The sequence below is a fragment of the Nothobranchius furzeri genome, chromosome 10 (assembly GCF_043380555.1).
Source record: "Nothobranchius furzeri strain GRZ-AD chromosome 10, NfurGRZ-RIMD1, whole genome shotgun sequence".
Classification (NCBI taxonomy): Eukaryota; Metazoa; Chordata; class Actinopteri; order Cyprinodontiformes; family Nothobranchiidae; genus Nothobranchius; species Nothobranchius furzeri.
In genome coordinates, this window is record NC_091750.1 from 26987347 (window position 1) to 27004733 (window position 17387).

Below are 17387 nucleotides of genomic sequence, written 5' to 3' on the forward strand. Positions count from 1 at the left end.
AGGCAGGGTGGAATTCTGTCTCCTATCTTATTTAATCTGTATGTTGACGATCTGTCTGTGCAGCTCAGAGCCTGTAACACAGGATGTTTGATGGGTACAACTTTGATCAACCATCTGATGTATGCTGATGATCTGGTGGTCTTTAGTCCAAGTAGTGCTGGTTTACAGCAGCTCCTAAATATCTGCTCTGAATATGGTGTGCAGTACGATATTCAGTATAATGCTGTTAAAAGTGCTATCTTGATATGTAGAACCAAGCAGGATAAAAAGCTAAACTTTCCTGTGTTCAAACTGTCTAATAGTGATCTTAATGTGTGTGAGAAGGTGAAATACCTTGGCCATTTTATAACTGATCAAATGCGTGATGATGCTGACATCCACAGACAGTGCTGTAAGCTGTATGCACAAGCTAACACTATAGCTCGTAAGTTTGGTTTTTGTTCACCTCCAGTTAAGGTGGCTTTATTTAAAGCATATTGTACTCCGCTCTACACAGCCCAACTGTGGTCATCCTACAATCAAAGCAGCATGAACAAGCTGCAAGTTGCATACAACGATGCCTTAAGGATCATACTTAAAATACCCAGAGGGGGCAGTGCCAGTCAGATGTTTGTAACAGCAGGCGTTTGTACTTTTAAAGCTCTTTTAAGAAAACTCATATTCACTTTTATAGGCCGACTGGATAGCTCTGCCAACAGTATAATTTTAGCAATCACTGATCCTACTGTGAGCAGTTGTCGCTATTTCTCCAGTATAAGGAAATACTGGTTGAAGTGTTTGTGTGGTTAACCTTGTGTGGAACAGTTTATAGTAAAGCTTTTAATTACATTTAGATTTTTATTCAATTTTAGGCTGTTATATTTTTATTCTATTTATCTATTTTGTTTCATTGATCTGTTGTTTTATATGTATTTTATCTGGACCTAAGAGTCTGTCAATAAAGATTATCTATCTATCTATCTATCTATATGTGCTTTACCTGGGGATGACATTTAATAAAACTGCCCTGTTCTGCCAAGCTGTGTGCATCAGGTGTGTTTCTTCTCTAGAATAAAACTGGTGAAAAACAGGTCTAAATCATAATCAGCAATTTTTTATTAAATGACATACTTTTGTTTGATAATCAGAGATGTGCTCTAACTTGTAAACAGCCTTAACCTATTAAAGCAGGATAGCCTAATAATGAAGTAATAAGATAACCCCAATAGAGCCAACAGATATAAAGTCAGGCTACAGTGTGGCAAAATGCTACAAGAATTATTACAAGTTCACATTTGATGTTTTTCGGGCTTTTTTATGAAAGAAACTGAACATGGTTTGTTGCTAAACAGGAAAGGATGTTTATTATAGCGATGAGTTCTCATTTTCTTCAAAAAACTCCTCAAGATCTGGCTGTAAACACACAACTGTTTCCTTTTACACGAAATAGCCAATCGTAGTAGAGCCCTTCCAGCCAATCAGAGGGGAGAAAGGCGGGGCCTTCCTTGGACATCCTAGATTTCCAAACTACGCTCCCGGTTTGCCTAGCTGTTTGCAAGCAGCTGATTTCTGACCACCAACATGGAGAATGTTTACGTTAAACCCGGTGAGTAAACAGCGGCTCCTAAAACTCTGGTAGTTTCACTTTACGTTTACTCGGCAACACCGGCTGCTGCTAACGTCACGGTGTGGCTGGCGTGGAAAACGAGCTTAAATATCGCTGACTCATCCGACTATAAATCCACATTTGTTTCTATCTGGTTCGTTGATGCGTGTTCCGATTATTTATGAGAAACCTGACCTGAGATTGTTTATCAGCTACGTGGCTCCGTGTGAATCGCGTGCCAGCTCACTCCATGCTCTGGTTCTACGAGCCAAGCTCATTTGGAATCAAGCCTCACTAAGTTAAAGGTTCGCTAGGCACCTTTTCCATTTGTTTATCATCTTCTTGAGCCAGTATATAATAAAATGACCCGTACAGGGTTAATGAAGTCACTCAGACTGGCGGACCGCCCCCAGTGGACATGTCTGGCACTGCAGTCTGGTTCTTGCGTGTTGTAGATCGAGAACAGCTGGTTTCACACGATGGTTTCACACCGAGCTCCCACAATGCGGGTGAAACATTGAGGCCAACGCGGAAGTGACAAAAATTGCAGTTCCACCCTCATCCGCTGGGGGCTGGTGTCAGAAGCGAGCAAATCCTCATTCACTCCCATGTTAAAAATACCAATTTCACAGCAGAAATAAACATGTTTACAGCCTGGTTCCAAAACATGTTTTTGGTTTAAATGATCTAGTTTACACTCATAACAACTCTGAGGGGGGTGAATTTTTTTCTCACTCTTCTGTTTAAGTGTATTAAAAGCCTAAAATTCTGTATAATTAATGAGCATCAGACCCACGTGACCACAGAGCTAGCTCCGTGGAAAGGCCTCAGTAGAACCTCGGTCTGGCCTGGAAACTGCTCCGGGATTTAGAGTCTCTGTGTTTGTGTATTCTTGTTTGGATATTTTTTGTGCAATTGTTGGACAAAATGACTTGCTGTGGCATTAATTGCACTAATAGAGCATCCAAGGAGTCTCCACTTCATTTTTTTCGGTAGGTAAAATTATATTTATGTATTTTAGGTCACTGCTGAGCTGAGCTTAGATTTTAACATGTACTGTTTAACCATGAAATTTAAATGTAATAGGGTAAAACCCAGTGCATTTAACATAATGCTGCACTTTAGAAAATGGGTTTTAATATACCGTGTATTTGACTCAAGCTCATCAAGCTCCAGGCCTTTATTGGAAGGAGGACCAGAATTAGAGGCAGGCCTCTATTTCTATTTGAGCAAAAGGAACTAATGGTTCGCTGGAGTTTTTGACAATTAATATTGCGCCCACATTTTCTAAGTGAAACATTTCTTTTAACAACGGTAGTTTCTGCTTCAGCCATCTCCCCCCTCCCCCTGCGCAGCGGCCGCAAACTCACTGATGCGCTTGCAGCCTCTCAGAGTTCCTAAACATTAAAATAATTATTTCATTTTCTGTTCCTCACTTCTGATTACCTTCAATGGTGTCTGTTTGTTGCAACCAGCAGGTACAAAAACTAACTTGTTTTTATTTGACTGTTTTTCTGTCCTGCCTGTTTATTATCTTCCTGCATCTCCTCTCAGTCCTAAAGAGAAACTGCTACCTGGGTTCATATATATTCACCTCATGAGTTACCTTTGAACTGCAGTTCTAAAAGATCAACCGACCGCAAAAACAGCGGAGTGCTCGCTGCTTGCCGGCCGCATCAGTGGTCGGTGCGTCACCGGATGACAAGTTGATGCGCCCCGCTCCACAGCGAAACGCATCAGGCGCAAATAAAAGACAGAAAACATCAAAGGAAATGAACCGACATGAACGATCGCGTGTTAAATAATTTGGCAACACCTGATTGTTACTGTGGCCGTGCTCAGGAGGCAGATCTACCGACCGCAAAAACAGCGGAGTGCTCCCTGCTTGGCGGCCGCATCAGTGATCAGTGCGTCGGAGGACAAGGTGATGTGCCCCGCTCCACAGCAGCAAAACACATCAGGCGCAAATAAAAGTCAGAAAACATTAAAGAAAATGAACTGACATGAACGATGGCCCCCGTACTTGCTTGTTACCACATTCCACCCGGCCACAATAAGAGACTGGCCATTATTCACCTCCGCCGACTCCGATACCGGCCAAAATTGGAGACTCGGCCTTTAATTGAATACCGGCCTGTATTGGAGGATTTACGGTAACATGTTGGTGGAGCTGGGTTCCGACTATCGGCTTGTGGAGCTCTCCTCCTTGAACTGTCACCTCATCGTGGTGGAGGAGTTTGAGTGCCCTAATGATCCTAGGAGCTATGTTGTCTGGGGCACTTTGTGCCCCTCGTAGGGTCTCCCATGACAAATTGGTCTTAGGTGAAGGGTGAGACAAAGAATGGTTCACAGGATCTTTCATGGAAGTAATTTCAAAGAGTTGGAGTACCCGGCCCGGAGGGTTACCGGGTTCCCACCCTGGAGCCAGGTCTGGGGTTGGGGCCCATGAGCGAGCGCCTGGTGGCCGGCTTTCGCCCATGGGGCCCGGCCGGGCCCAGCCCGAACCGGATACATGGGCTCATCCAACTGTGGACCCACCACCCGCAGGAGGAACATGAAGGGTCCGGTGCAATGTGGATCAGGTGGCAGACCAAGGCGGGAGCCTTGGCGGTCCGATCCCCGGACAAGAAAACTGGTTTTTGGGACATGGAACGTCACCTCGCTGGCGGGGAAGGAGAAGGAGCTTGTGGCAGAGGTTGAGCGGTACCGGCTAGATATAGTCGGACTCACCTCGACACACAGCATTGGCTCTGGAACCCAAGTCCTTGAGAGGGGTTGGACACTCTCTGCTGGAGTTGCTCCGGGTGAGAGGCGGAGGGCTGGGGTTGGCTTTTTGTTAGCCCCAAGACTCTCTGCCTGTGTGTTGGGGTTTACCTGGGGGGACGAGAGGGTAGTTTCCCTGCACCTTCGAGTCGGATAACGGGTCCTGACTGTTGTTTGTGCTTATGGGCCAAATATCAGTTCAGAGTACCCACCCTTTTTGGAGTCCCTGGGACGAGTGCTAGATAGTGCTCCATCAGGGGACTCCATTGTCTTGCTGGGGGACTTCAATGCTCACGTGGGCAATGACAGCTTAACCTGGAGGGGTGTGATTGGGAGGAACGGCCCGTCTGATCTGAACTCAAGTGATGTTTCGTTATTGGACTTCTGTGCAAGCCGCAGTTTGGCCATAATGAACACCATGTTTGAACATAAGGTTGCCCATCGGTACACTTGGTACCAGGGCAGCCTAGGTCGCAGGTCGATGATAGACTTTGTAGTCGTATCATCTGACCTGCGGTCGTATGTTTTGGACACCCGAGTGAAGAGAGGAGCGTAGCTGTCAACTGATCACCACCTCAAGTGGAGGAGTTTAAGTTTCTCTGGGTCTTGTTCACGAGTGAGGGTAGGAGCGATTGGGAGATCGACAGGCGGATTGGTTCTGCATCTGAAGTGATGCGGACGCTGAGCCGATCTGTCGTGGTGAAGAGGGAGCTAAGCCAGAAAGCCAGGCTCTCGATTTCCCGGTCGATCTACGTCCCAATCCTCACCTGTGCTCCGAGTCTTTCACCTCCTTCTCCCCAATTACACTAAATGACTTGGCCTCAATAATCAGTCAGATGAAGCTCTCATCATGCTCATCAGACATCTTACCTCCCTCTGTCTTAGTCGGGTCCCTTGACTCCATCAGACCATCTCTATTTACTGTGATCAACAGCTCACTGAGCCAAGGCTGTGTTCCATCTTACTTTAAAAATGCAGTAGTGACTCCTCTCTTAAAGAAACCCAACCTTGACGCCAGCTCCACCAGTAACTTTAGGCCCATTTCTAAACTACCTTTCATCAGTAAAGTACTTGAGAAGGTTGTGGAAACCAAACTCAGATCCTGGTTTTCCAAGTCAAAGATCTCTGACCCCTTCCAATCTGGCTTTCTGAAGCAGCACTCAACCGAGACTGCTCTTGTAGGGGTGCATAATCACCTCCTGATGGCTGCTGATGCTGGGAAATGCTTTGTCATGGTCCTGCTTGACCTCGGTGCAGCTTTTGACACTGTAGACCACAAAGTACTACTAAACAGGTTAAAGGCCCTGGCTTGGATTTCAGGTTCTGCTCTAGACTGGCTCTCTTCTTATCTCGCTAATAGAACATTCTCAGTGGAGTCAGAAACCTTCTCTTCAGACACTGCCTCTCTAACATGCAGGGTTCCACAAGGTTCAGTTCTAGGGCCTCTACTATTTGTATTCTATATTCTTCCCCTAGCTGTTATGTCTGAGGTATGTCCTTCATGCCACACTAGTTGGACAGGCTGGCCACCCTTGTACTCTGTCTGACCCAGATCAGTAACTGGCTGTCCAGCAACTTTCTTGTTCTCAACGCCAACAAGACAGAGACCCTGATCTCTGCACCCCCGGAACATCAACCAAAAATCGAGCAGGAAATTGCCTCCTTTTGCCAATCAGCCAAGGCCAACATTAGAAACCTGGGAGTTATTTTTGATCCAGTTTTAAGTTTAGACTCACACGTCAAAACCATCTCCCGCTCTTGTTTCTTTCAACTGAGAAACATTTCAAAAATCCGTAAACTGGTTTCTACTGCAGATCTGGAAAAAATCATCCATGCCTTTGTGTCATCACGCTTAGACTACTGTAACTCTCTTTTTACTAGTCTCAGCAAAACCTCCCTCTCACGCTTTCAAGCCATCCAAAATGCAGCAGCCAGACTCCTAACCAAATCCAGCAGACGAGCTCACATCACCCCAGTTTTACGGTCCCTCCACTGGCTCCCGGTGGAATTTAGAATACAGTTTAAAGTTTTAGTGCTGACCTATAGAGCTCTTAACAACCAGGCTCCAAGCTATTTATCTGAGCTTTTATCCCCACACACCACTTCACGGAACCTCCGATCCACATCTGGAAACCTCCTGGCTTTTCCTCGAACCAGACTAAAAACCAAAGGGGACAGGGCCTTTCAGTCTATTGCCCCCAGACTTTGGAACAGTCTGCCTTCAAATCTCCGTCTCTTGAAATCTGTAGAGGTCTTCAAAAAACATCTTAAAACTCACCTTTTCATCCAGGCTTTCCCCCGCTAAATATTCTAAAAGATGGCTTTGTTCTTGTTCACACCTTGACTTTGTTTACTCCTGATTTTGGTTACTATTGTTGTCACTGCTATTGTTTTTATGATGTTTTTATTGGTTTGAGGTATTTGCCCTGATTTTACTCATGTTGTACAGCGCTTTGTGATTTATATATGTGAAAGGCGCTATATAAATAAACTTTACTTACTTACTTACTTGCCTATGGTCATGAGCTTTGGGTAATGACCGAAAGAACGAGATTGCGGATACAAGCGGCCGAAATGAGTTTCCTCCGTAGGGTGGCCGGGCTCAGCCTTAGAGATAGGGTGAGGAGCTCGGACATTCGGGAGGGACTCGAAGTAGAACCGCTGCTCCTCTGGATCGAAAGGAGCCAGTTGAAGTTGTTTGGGCATCTGGTCAGGATGTCTCCTGGACGCCTCCCTGGGGAGGTGTTTCGGGCATGTCCTGCCGGCAGGAGGCCCCTGGGTCGACCCAGGACACGTTGGAGAGGTTACATCTCCAATCTGGTCCGGGAACGCCTTGGGGTCCTGCCGGAGGAGCTGGTGGAGGTGGCCGTGGAGAGGACGGTCTGGAGCTCCCTAGTTGGGATGCTGCCCCGCGACCCGGACCCGGATAAGTGGAGGAAGACGACGACGAGGTACAAACCTCAAATCTACAGGCTTGTGGAGCTCTCGGAAGACCTCTGTGTTCCACCTGGTTTTACCCAGCGGTCAGCCCGGCGTATATCTGACTCAGAAGCTCTGGTGTTGTGCATAGTTAACTCCGGTTGTAGCTAGGTTGCTACCTCCATTAGCTTAGCTCCCACCTCCGCGTTAGCTTCAGGTTAGCTTGTAGCTAGTTCGACCTGGTGTCGTCAGTTGATCCCAGCCTTACAGCCCCACCCTCAGCTCCTCCTCTCTTCCCTTTTGTGGAATTGTCTGGGCTTGACGGAACCTGTGACATGGTCAAAATGGCGGTGGTGGCCACCTCCCATTTATCTTCAAAAATGTGTTATTGGAGCCTATGGAAACCCATTGTCCAATATTTATATGTCGATGTTTTATACTCAAAAGGGTTTATTGGCATATGTGCGAGAATCACAACATTAGGAAATTTCTGTGGTACTTGGTGCAAGAAAAAATAAATGATAAGCGAAATTAGAATTAAATGAACACAGAAATGATAATTGTATAGGGAGCCTAAGTCATGCCCATCTACTTCTGGACCACGGGTCCCTGGAAGAAAGAAAAAATGAATGCAAGTCAACAGGGCTAAAAACGCTAATTTCTAATTCCGCTTGTTTTGTGCCATGGATTTCACACATGATGTCCGTGAATTTTAAAGACACATTTTGATACCAAGAACGCACTTATTTTCAAACAGGTGAAACGCTATTTTAGGTTTTGTGTGAAAGTAAGTCCAGGACTACAAATGCGCATCTCGACACGTCATCAAACCAGACACAGAGAAAACTAAGGGAAAAGGGCTGTAAGTCTAGCAAACTTCCAACAGGAGGACAGAACAACCATCAATCTGGTCATGTGGTAAGTAGCAGCTATGCTAGGGGGCAGGAGATTATGTGGTGATATGCGACGTGCCGTTGTAGTCATGCTAATTACAAACTTTTACAAGCTGATAAATCTCAAAGTCCATGACGGGTGTGGTCGAAACACCTATTATTAGTTTTCATTTAAATGGCAGTAAAACGTGTGATCCAGGGAAAAGTGGGTTAGAAAATAGCATTTTTAGCTCCGTTGACTTGCATTCACTTTTTTGTTCTTCCGGAGACCCGTGAGCCAACCGGGAAGGGAGGACACTTAGGCTCCCTATAGGGAGACAATAATTAGAGAAACAGCTACTTTTACAAGTCAGTGTAGGTTCAGAGCGGTTCAGTTCAGGTGCAAACACATCACCAGGTCATGTGACTGGAACAAAGCAGCTGCAGTGGGCAGGTCTACGATTGTCCTCTCTTAAAAGAGTAAAGTCTCGTCTCCTGCGGGAGACCTTGGAGGTGCAGCTCCTTGTAAACATTAGAGGTTGTTTACACTTAGTTTCCAGGTAGTGCCGCAAGAGAAGTTAAGCATGGAATTGTTTTGGGAAGAACCACCGACCTCTGACATTGCAGTGGTCAAATAATCTTGTTGGACTTCTCCAACGCTACTGTAGGAAGCACGAGATCTCAAACTGAGGTTTTCTTTTGGAGTGCCCTTTGAGCTGGGGATACCCAGTGGCAACTCCTCAATGTCTTCATCTTCAGTCTGCTCGCCTACAATTGACCTCTGAGCCATTTCCTTCTGTCTTTTATCTATGAACCGCCTGTAGCACGTTGGGTGAAAGGCAGCGTTGTATACATAGATATATCATTTTGAACAAATCCAACCTAGAAAGAAAACACACAGTCCTCAAGGACTCACCCCAGACACACCCACCCCGCATACTCACACCCACTCAGCACACCTGTAAGAAATGTGTCTGTTTCACAGGAAACCAGGAGCGAGGCTGGAACGACCCTCCCCAGTTCTCATACAGCCTTCAGGTAACCCACGGTCCACAACGGAAGCTCCTGAACAAAAGACCCAGTCCAGCCACAGCCTCAGGTACAGAATCCAATCTACCTGCCAACCCGACCCAACATGCGCCTGGGACCATCCTCTGATCGTCATTCTCATTTTTTACACACTTTTAGGCCTTTTCCAACATCTTTACTCAGCCTTAAGCCTAATTTATGCTTCTCCATCTGTGTCGGGACACAACGCCATTATCCGTCCCTGCGAGTCTGCTGGAGAGCCCTCGCAAGGACGGACGAAGTCGAGCTCTGTTTTCTAAAGCCTGGTGTATACAGTGGGGCAAAAAAGTATTTAGTCAGCCACCGATTGTGCAAGTTCTCCCACTTAAAATGATGACAGAGGTCGGTAATTTACATCATAGGTACACTTCAACTGTGAGAGACAGAATGTGAAAAAAAATCCATGAATTCACATGGCAGGATTTTTAAAGAATTTATTTGTAAATCAGGGTGGAAAATAAGTATTTGGTCAATAACAAAAATTCAACTCAATACTTTGTAACATAACCTTTGTTGGCAATAACAGAGGTCAAACGATTACTATAGGTCTTTACCAGGTTTGCACACACAGTAGCTGGTATTTTGGCCCATTCCTCCATGCAGATCTTCTCGAGAGCAGTGATGTTTTGGGGCTGTCGCCGAGCAACACGGACTTTCAACTCCCTCCACAGATTTTCTATGGGGTTGAGGTCTGGAGACTGGCTAGGCCACTCCAGGACTTTCAAATGCTTCTTACGGAGCCACTCTTTTGTTGCCCGGGCGGTGTGTTTGGGATCATTGTCGTGTTGGAATACCCAGCCACGTTTCATCTTCAAAGCTCTCACTGATGGAAGGAGGTTTTGGCTCAGAATCTCACGATACATGGCCCCATTCAATCTGTCCTTAACACGGATCAGTCGTCCTGTCCCCTTAGCAGAAAAACAGCCTCAAAGCATGATGTTCCCACCCCCATGCTTCACAGTAGGTATGGTGTTCTTGGGATGCAACTCAGTATTCTTCTTCCTCCAAACACGACGAGTTGAGTTTATACCAAAAAGTTCTACTTTGGTTTCATCTGACCACATGACATTCTCCCAATCCTCTGCTGTATCATCCATGTGCTCTCTGGCAAACTTCAGACGGGCCTGGACATGCACTGGCTTCAGCAGCGGAACACGTCTGGCACTGCAGGATTTGATTCCCTGCCGTTGTAGTGTGTTACTGATGGTGACCTTTGTTACTGTGGTCCCAGCTCTCTGCAGGTCATTCACCAGGTCCCCCCTTGTGGTTCTGGGATTCTTGCTCACCGTTCTCATGGTCATTTTGACCCCACGGGATGAGATCTTGTGTGGAGCCCCAGATCGAGGGAGATTATCAGTGGTCTTGTATGTCTTCCATTTTCTGATAATTGCTCCCACAGTTGATTTTTTCACACCAAGGGTTGCTTGCCTATTGTAGATTCACTCTTCCCAGTCTGGTGCAGGTCTACAATTCTTTTCCTGGTGTCCTTCGAAAGCTCTTTGGTCTTGGCCATAGTGGAGTTTGGAGTCTGACTGTTTGAGGCTGTGGACAGGTGTCTTTTATACAGATCATGAGTTCAAACAGGTGCCATTAATACAGGTAACGAGTGGAGGACAGAAAAGCTTCTTAAAGAAGACGTTACAGGTCTGTGAGAGCCAGCGATTTTCCTTGTTTGAAGTGACCAAATACTTATTTTCCACCCTGATTTACAAATAAATTCTTTAAAAATCCTGCCATGTGAATTCATGGATTTTTTTTCACATTCTGTCTCTCACAGTTGAAGTGTACATATGATGTAAGTTTCTGACCTCTGTCATCATTTTAAGTGGGAGAACTTGTACAATTGGTGGCTGACTAAATACTTTTTTGCCCCACTGTACTTCTCTGTGAGCTACGCAACAGAGAGATGCACACGGAGTGTCGGACAGGTTTTCACATGTGGACTTCTGTTCAGGCAGCGGAGCGTTGCAGAGCCATTCCCTGCCAGGACAGCAGAGGGCATAGCACCGTTCTGTGGTATCCTGTCACAACACTCATGAATGAAACCCCGATAGTGTATTCACTAATGTGTTTATATATTTCAGACTTTATTAAATGTGCCCTTCATTCTCCTCCACCTCTTCACTCAGTCGCCACCTCTAAATCCATGTTTGCTCCGTATTTTGTACTCCTTCACTCACGGGTAAATAAATGTTCTTATTTTTGGACTTTTTCCACGATGCATTCTTCTATCTGTTCTGGGTCTGCTGCTAAATATCTGTTTACTTTAACAGAGCTACTGTGGTGCTAGTGACAAATATACAGGAAGTAGAGTCCTGACCAATCACAAGCTTGCCGTCTCCGTCACTTTTGACGGATGTTTAAAATTTGGGGCATGTCATCGTTGGAGAGTCCCTGCACCAACGCATGATGGCGTTGCGTGTCTGCACCGACGCAGACAGATAAGCAAGCTTGTGATTGGTCAGACGCCGCTGTTGTTTACAGCGCCGCCATCGCACCCTCAAAAACCTAAAGAGGGCCGAGGATATCTAGCGGCAGACATGGAGCAGCTTGAAGAATACCTTGTGGAAAAACTCTAAAATATGAATGTCTTGTTCCCTGTGACTGGAGGAGTGAAAAAATGCACAGCAAGCGTTTTATTCGTGGGCAGAAATGATGACAAACATGGGTTTAGAGGTGGCAAGTGCATGAAGAGGCTGAGGAGGAGGAGGGACAAATTTGCCCATGTCAAAAAGCCTAAGCCACGCCCACCTACTTCCGGACCACGGGTCCCCGGAAGAACAAAAAAATGAATGCAAGTCAACGGGGCTAAAAACTCTTATTTTCTAATTCCGCTTGTTATGTTCCATGGATTTCACACATGATGTCCGTGAATTTTAAAGACACATTTTGATACCAAGAATGTGCTTATTTTCTAACAGGGGAAACACTGTTTTAGGTTTAGTGTGAAAATACGTCCAGGACTACAAATGCGCTTCACCAAAGTGATGTCATCGACCCAGACATGGAGACATGGGCCAATCAGAGAGCTCTCACTATTTGGTGGGCGGGATGATGGTGTGAGTGAGCAACTCTAAGATGGCAGCGGCTCATTAGAAATGGTTTTGGCATCTACTTTGAACTATTTAGATTTGGGCTTGAAGAGCAGACAGAGGTACTGAAGTCCATTATTTAACAAAAGGATGTATTTGCCACTTCTACAGAGAGGACCGCCCCGTCGTCTGACATCTGTAGTGGTGAATATGGCCGTGTTCGAGTTGAGCAGCGCCTCGCCTGGAAAACAGACGAGAGCAGACGGACGCAGCAGGGGGAGTGGCTGAAAGCCGGCGTTTAAAGTTGGACAGATTTCCTGCATGTGTAGCTCGCGGGTGACGGCGGATGAAGATATCATATTAGAGTTCATACGTGTTTAATTGTTTATTTTAATTCTGGTGCCTGTCAGCAGCTGAAACACATCCTCATGTGCTTCATATATTCTATATGAAGACATGACTGTAATAATAAGTAAAGGTTATCAGCTGTAGCTTCAGTGTGTTCATAGGAAACGTGACAAAAGAACACAAAACACATTTCTCTTTATGGCCTATATAGTTATCATCAACGTTACATGACTTACAGAATACATGTGAACAACTAACATTTCATGTTCTACCACCGGATGTTTGGATCAGAATATGAACCAATCAGAACTTAGATCAGGTGAGAGCCAGGCGTTTCCCGTCATCCTCTAGGTTTTGCAGCCGAGGGAGAGCAACTGCAGCGCCTTGCTCCAAAACCTGCGGCCGCCTCGATCTCACGAGGTTATCGTTGCCTACGTATGCATGACGTCAGAGCAAGTCGGAAACAAAGCTAACCGGCAAGCCCTGCTCGCCGTTCACCGGTGATCTTATCGGCGCAGAACTGGCTCATCTGGAACACGGCCAGTGTCACGTTGTTTGTGGTCCAATAGCTTGTAGAGATGGTTGGAAAGACAACCATAGAGCCCTCCCCACTGATTTCCCTCTTTCCTAATCATATTCTCTCTCTTTCTTTACATTTGTTTCTTTTCTCCTTTTAAAAATATGTTTAATCATTTTAGAAATCTCTTTATATTTAAATGTTTAGTTTTTGTGAAGCGCCCCGTGGTTTTTATGTGAGAGGTGCTGTAGAAAACATCGTCTTTGCCGTCCTCATCAGGGTCACACTATATATTCACACATAGATTTTACATATGCAGGGTGGGTTGCCAGGCTACTAATGGGCCATTCCCATCTGTACCGGGTCGGCCCGGGCCGGGTAGCGTAGGTTGTTTACATATCTGGGTGGCCTGGTATTTTTCCGGGCCAACCAAGGCTCATTCTCAGCCCTCTTCTCGAGGGGGTCTGCTTCAGGCCGACCAGGGCCAACACACCCACTGCTGACAGCAAATTCACACCTTCCATTAGAGCAAGCCTCTGATTGGTGGGTAGAATCAGCCCACATGGGCTTAAGGCAAGGACGTGTGGAATCAACCGGGCCAGGCTGGGGCCGACTGGGGCTACCCGGCCCGGACCGACCCGGTACAGATGGGAATGGCCCACTAGTCTCTGATTTTTCATCATTTCCAGGAGTCCTACCCACCCCGCCTAACTCGTCTAACACGGCTGCCCCACCCATGTGCGGTGTAGCCCCGCCCCCTCTCACTCAAGGTAAAGTTCAAAAAGAAATGCTAACTGTCTCAACAACAGAACTGTTTGACAGCTTTGATCTTTTTGCCTTTAGCTCGACCTCCAGCTGATGGAGTAGCCACACCCCCTCCACATGCAGGACCAATGAAAGGCCAGAGAGGGGCATCCAGCAGCCAATCAGAACCTGAGTTGGAGACAGTCACGTTGGTGCTGAACAAAGCACTCGATGCGTGTAGACGGGCCGTTAAGGTGAGTGAGGGGTGTCTTCTGGGCTCTACCATCTGCACTGCTCCTTTTTTTCCTCAATGATTCGTTTCACCTGTGCACTCAGGATCAGGTGTGTAATGATGTGGCAAAGCGGCTCCGCCTCCTGGAAGAGAGCTGGAGGACAGATAAACTCAGCTTACCGGTCCGCAGACGCATGGTCCTCCTGGCTTCTGGTAAGCCGTGTTCTGTTCTACTGCACTTGTCTACCTGCTGAACCTGTTTAAACTCCACCCCCTCCTCCCTCTCTCCCAGACGTCCAAGCTGGTCGCTGGGATTCAGCTGATGACCTCCATCGCTCTCTAATGGTCGATCATGTTACTGAGGTCAGCCAATGGATGGTTGGGGTTAAACGACTCATAGCTGAAACCCGACAGCTGAGTCCAGAACTCCTCGAACCACTTCACAGTGTTGTTCCACCAGTCCAGGACCCAGACCATCAGTCTTGATTTTACTGGTTTAGTTGCTCTGACCATTTAGTTAAAACCCGGATCTGGATCTGGATCTGGAGGTCACACTTTCCATGTTCACTCTCGTTACTGTTGTACCAAATCCCAGCGCCAGTCCCGTCTTTATTAACTCAACTCAACTTTATTTCTGTAGTGCATTTGCACACTTCTCATTGACCAACGCGCTGCACATGGAACAGTACAACATCATAGTACAAAACATAAAAACAGTAAAAGCTGGAGAATCTCATGAGACTTCAACCATCAACTGAGGAAGCTTGTTTAATGAAAAGGAGAAGCTGGCTCCACGGTCTGGGAGCCAGCGCTGAAGATGCACGATCACCTCCGCGCACTGAAGAGGAGCATGAGATTGCAGTAAAGCCTTTAAGTAAGGTGGACAAAAAGATCTCCAAATCAACTCTAACATGAACAGAAAGCCAGTGTAGTGCAGCGAGGACAGGAGTGATGTGATCTCACCTTCTAGTGAATGTTAAAAGCCTGGCAGTGGCATTCTGCACCATCTGCAAGCTGATTGGCTAACACCAGCGCACAGAGAGTAGTCCAACTGACGAAGGTGTGGATCAACGGCTCAGTCATTAGTAGATAAAGATCTCAGCTTAGACAGCAAAAGAAGTTTATAAAAGCTGTTTTTAACAACATCGCTTATTTGTTGGTCTTTCCATAACATGAGAGTCTAGACCCCCCCCCCCCCCCCCGTCTTTCAGCACAGAGTTCCTGAAGGTTCCAGAGAGCCAAGTTCCAGATAACACCACCTCCCAGAAAGGTGTGATAGCCAGGAGTTCACTAGTGCTGTTTCTGTGCTATGATGGGTTTTAAAACCAGATTGAAGTATTTCTTGTACACCATGCCTGTCCAAAAACACACTCAGCTGCTCAAACCTAAAAATGGGAGTTTAGCTACAGGCCTGCCCATGGCCAGATCTGAAGAGTCCAGGGAGGGTTACTTTAGCAGAGGGTGGACAGTATTACTACAAAACTGGATCTAGAAACTGGACTCTGAATGATGTGGTCCTCGGCCAGCAGACTCTGGGCTACTGACACCTTTGGAGTTCTGGACGGGACTCTATTTAACCCAAACAAATGAAGCAGAGTTTGATCTGATGAACAACTGGAATCCAGTGAGCCATTGGAGCCCCCGTCCAGACCTGGATCCTGGATCATGTGGACCCTGAACTGGTTTTTGGTTTCCTCTAATGAATAAACCTTTTTTTCTTCTTGATCTATTGTCTGTTTCAGTCATCATGTTTCTGATCGGGGTGTTGGGGACTAGATTTCCTGGTCCAGGTCCAAGACCAAAGTGGTGATGAGCTAGTAGAGCAAAATAAACTAATCTGTTGTTCATGGTTGTGACCAGCAGGGGGCAGCAGCGGAGCTGGGACCAGAATCAAAACCAGAGGAGCAGCAAGGTTTTAATGTTGCCCAAAATAGAGTCCGCCAGACATCATCCTGCACCAGTGAAGGGCCCAACATGAGGTTTTCATCCTGGTCCCTGTGTGTGTGTGTGTGTGTGTGTGTGTGTGTGTGTGTGTGTGTGCGTGCCTTGCAAAGGTCTTCACACCCCACAATAGTGGCAGATCGAGGAGCTACACTGAACAAAAATATAAACGCAACACTTTTGTTTTTGCTCCCATTTTTCATGATCTGAACTCTGTCTACATGTGTGTTAGTTAGCACTTCTCCTTTACCAAGATAATCCATCCCACCTCACAGCCAGGTGTGGCATATCAAGGGGGGCACACACACCCTGAAGCGCAGAATACGGGACGCTGAATATCAGCAGGGGGACAGATTGAGGCCCTGTCCTCACGTAGCCGGGGATCTGCCAAAACGTAGATATTTTTCTACGTTTTGGCCTGTCATCCACACAAAAACGGAGGTTTTTCACATGAAAACGGATCTTTTTAAAAACTCCGGCCAAAGTGAAGATCTGCGTTTTCTCCGTTTTGGGTGTTTGCGTGTGGACAGACAAAACCGGAGTTTTAAGGTCCGCAACGTCACTTTCTGCGGCAAAAAAATGCTGACATCACGTGTGCGACCTGTGTTTACACTAGCCGACAGCATGGATGCCCTCAGAGCTGCGCTCGCTTTATCAATTGTCCAAGCGCTTTCTGCTTGTTTGTTTTTGCAAGCGGAATTACTGCTCCTTGCGGAAGATCACAGATGAAGGACGAGGTTACGAACGGGGGAAGTACTGCCACCTACAGGTCTGGCATGTCCTTAACAACGTATTTATCCGGGTACATGTGGACAGAGTTTCTTTTTAAACGAGGTGGTGTGGATGCAAGTTTTTGGAGGGACGGATATTCGTTTTTGAAAAAACCCGGCTACGTGTGGACTTGGCCTGAGACAGAATGTCATGCGTCTGTGACGGTGTGTGTCCTGTCACTGTGACTCGATTGATCATGCGCCCTGGCTACTTGTACAGGGGAGATCTCCGTTTGGCTGACTGGGTAGCACACATGACCTTCACCTGGGAGTCTGGAGATCGAATCCTGATCAGACCATTTTTTCATATCTGCCACAGATCTCTCGGAAGAATTCACAACATTGACGGCTTCAGCAACGCTGTGCCACTCCGTGGATTTTCTCTTATTTGTTTTGCAAAAGCACTTCCTTTAATTTCTCCACCTCACCCACAAGTACCTCAACTTCTGCTTCTGTGAAATTGCGCTTCCTTGATCTGCCTTGATCTCCGGTCGCCATCTTCATTGGCGGAGCGCTGCAACAGCTGGCTTATGTATACGGATGAGGTCCACAAGGCACTTTGCATTGACTATTTATGGGAGTAAGTGGGCGTGGTG

At 46.5% G+C, this 17387-nt stretch overlaps 1 protein-coding gene across 1 annotated transcript; it reads left to right on the forward strand.

The window, feature by feature from the left end:
- Window positions 1-1459: 1459 nt before the first annotated feature.
- Window positions 1460-15805, forward strand: sra1 (steroid receptor RNA activator 1). Its single transcript, XM_015961992.3, has 6 exons — window positions 1460-1585; window positions 9125-9238; window positions 13794-13874; window positions 13948-14102; window positions 14185-14293; window positions 14373-15805. The coding sequence occupies exons 1-6, from the start codon at window positions 1561-1563 to the stop codon at window positions 14564-14566; spliced, it is 678 nt and encodes a 225-aa protein (XP_015817478.1). The 5' UTR covers window positions 1460-1560; the 3' UTR covers window positions 14567-15805.
- Window positions 15806-17387: the final 1582 nt, after the last annotated feature.

Excerpts from the sequence above, each read along its gene's own strand:
- sra1 (XM_015961992.3), top strand. The coding sequence starts at position 1,561 with ATGGAGAATGTTTACGTTAAACCCG. Across the intron at positions 1,586-9,124 it reads GAATGTTTACGTTAAACCCG|GAAACCAGGAGCGAGGCTGG; the intron begins GTGAGTAAACAG and ends TCTGTTTCACAG. Across the intron at positions 14,294-14,372 it reads CATGGTCCTCCTGGCTTCTG|ACGTCCAAGCTGGTCGCTGG; the intron begins GTAAGCCGTGTT and ends CCTCTCTCCCAG.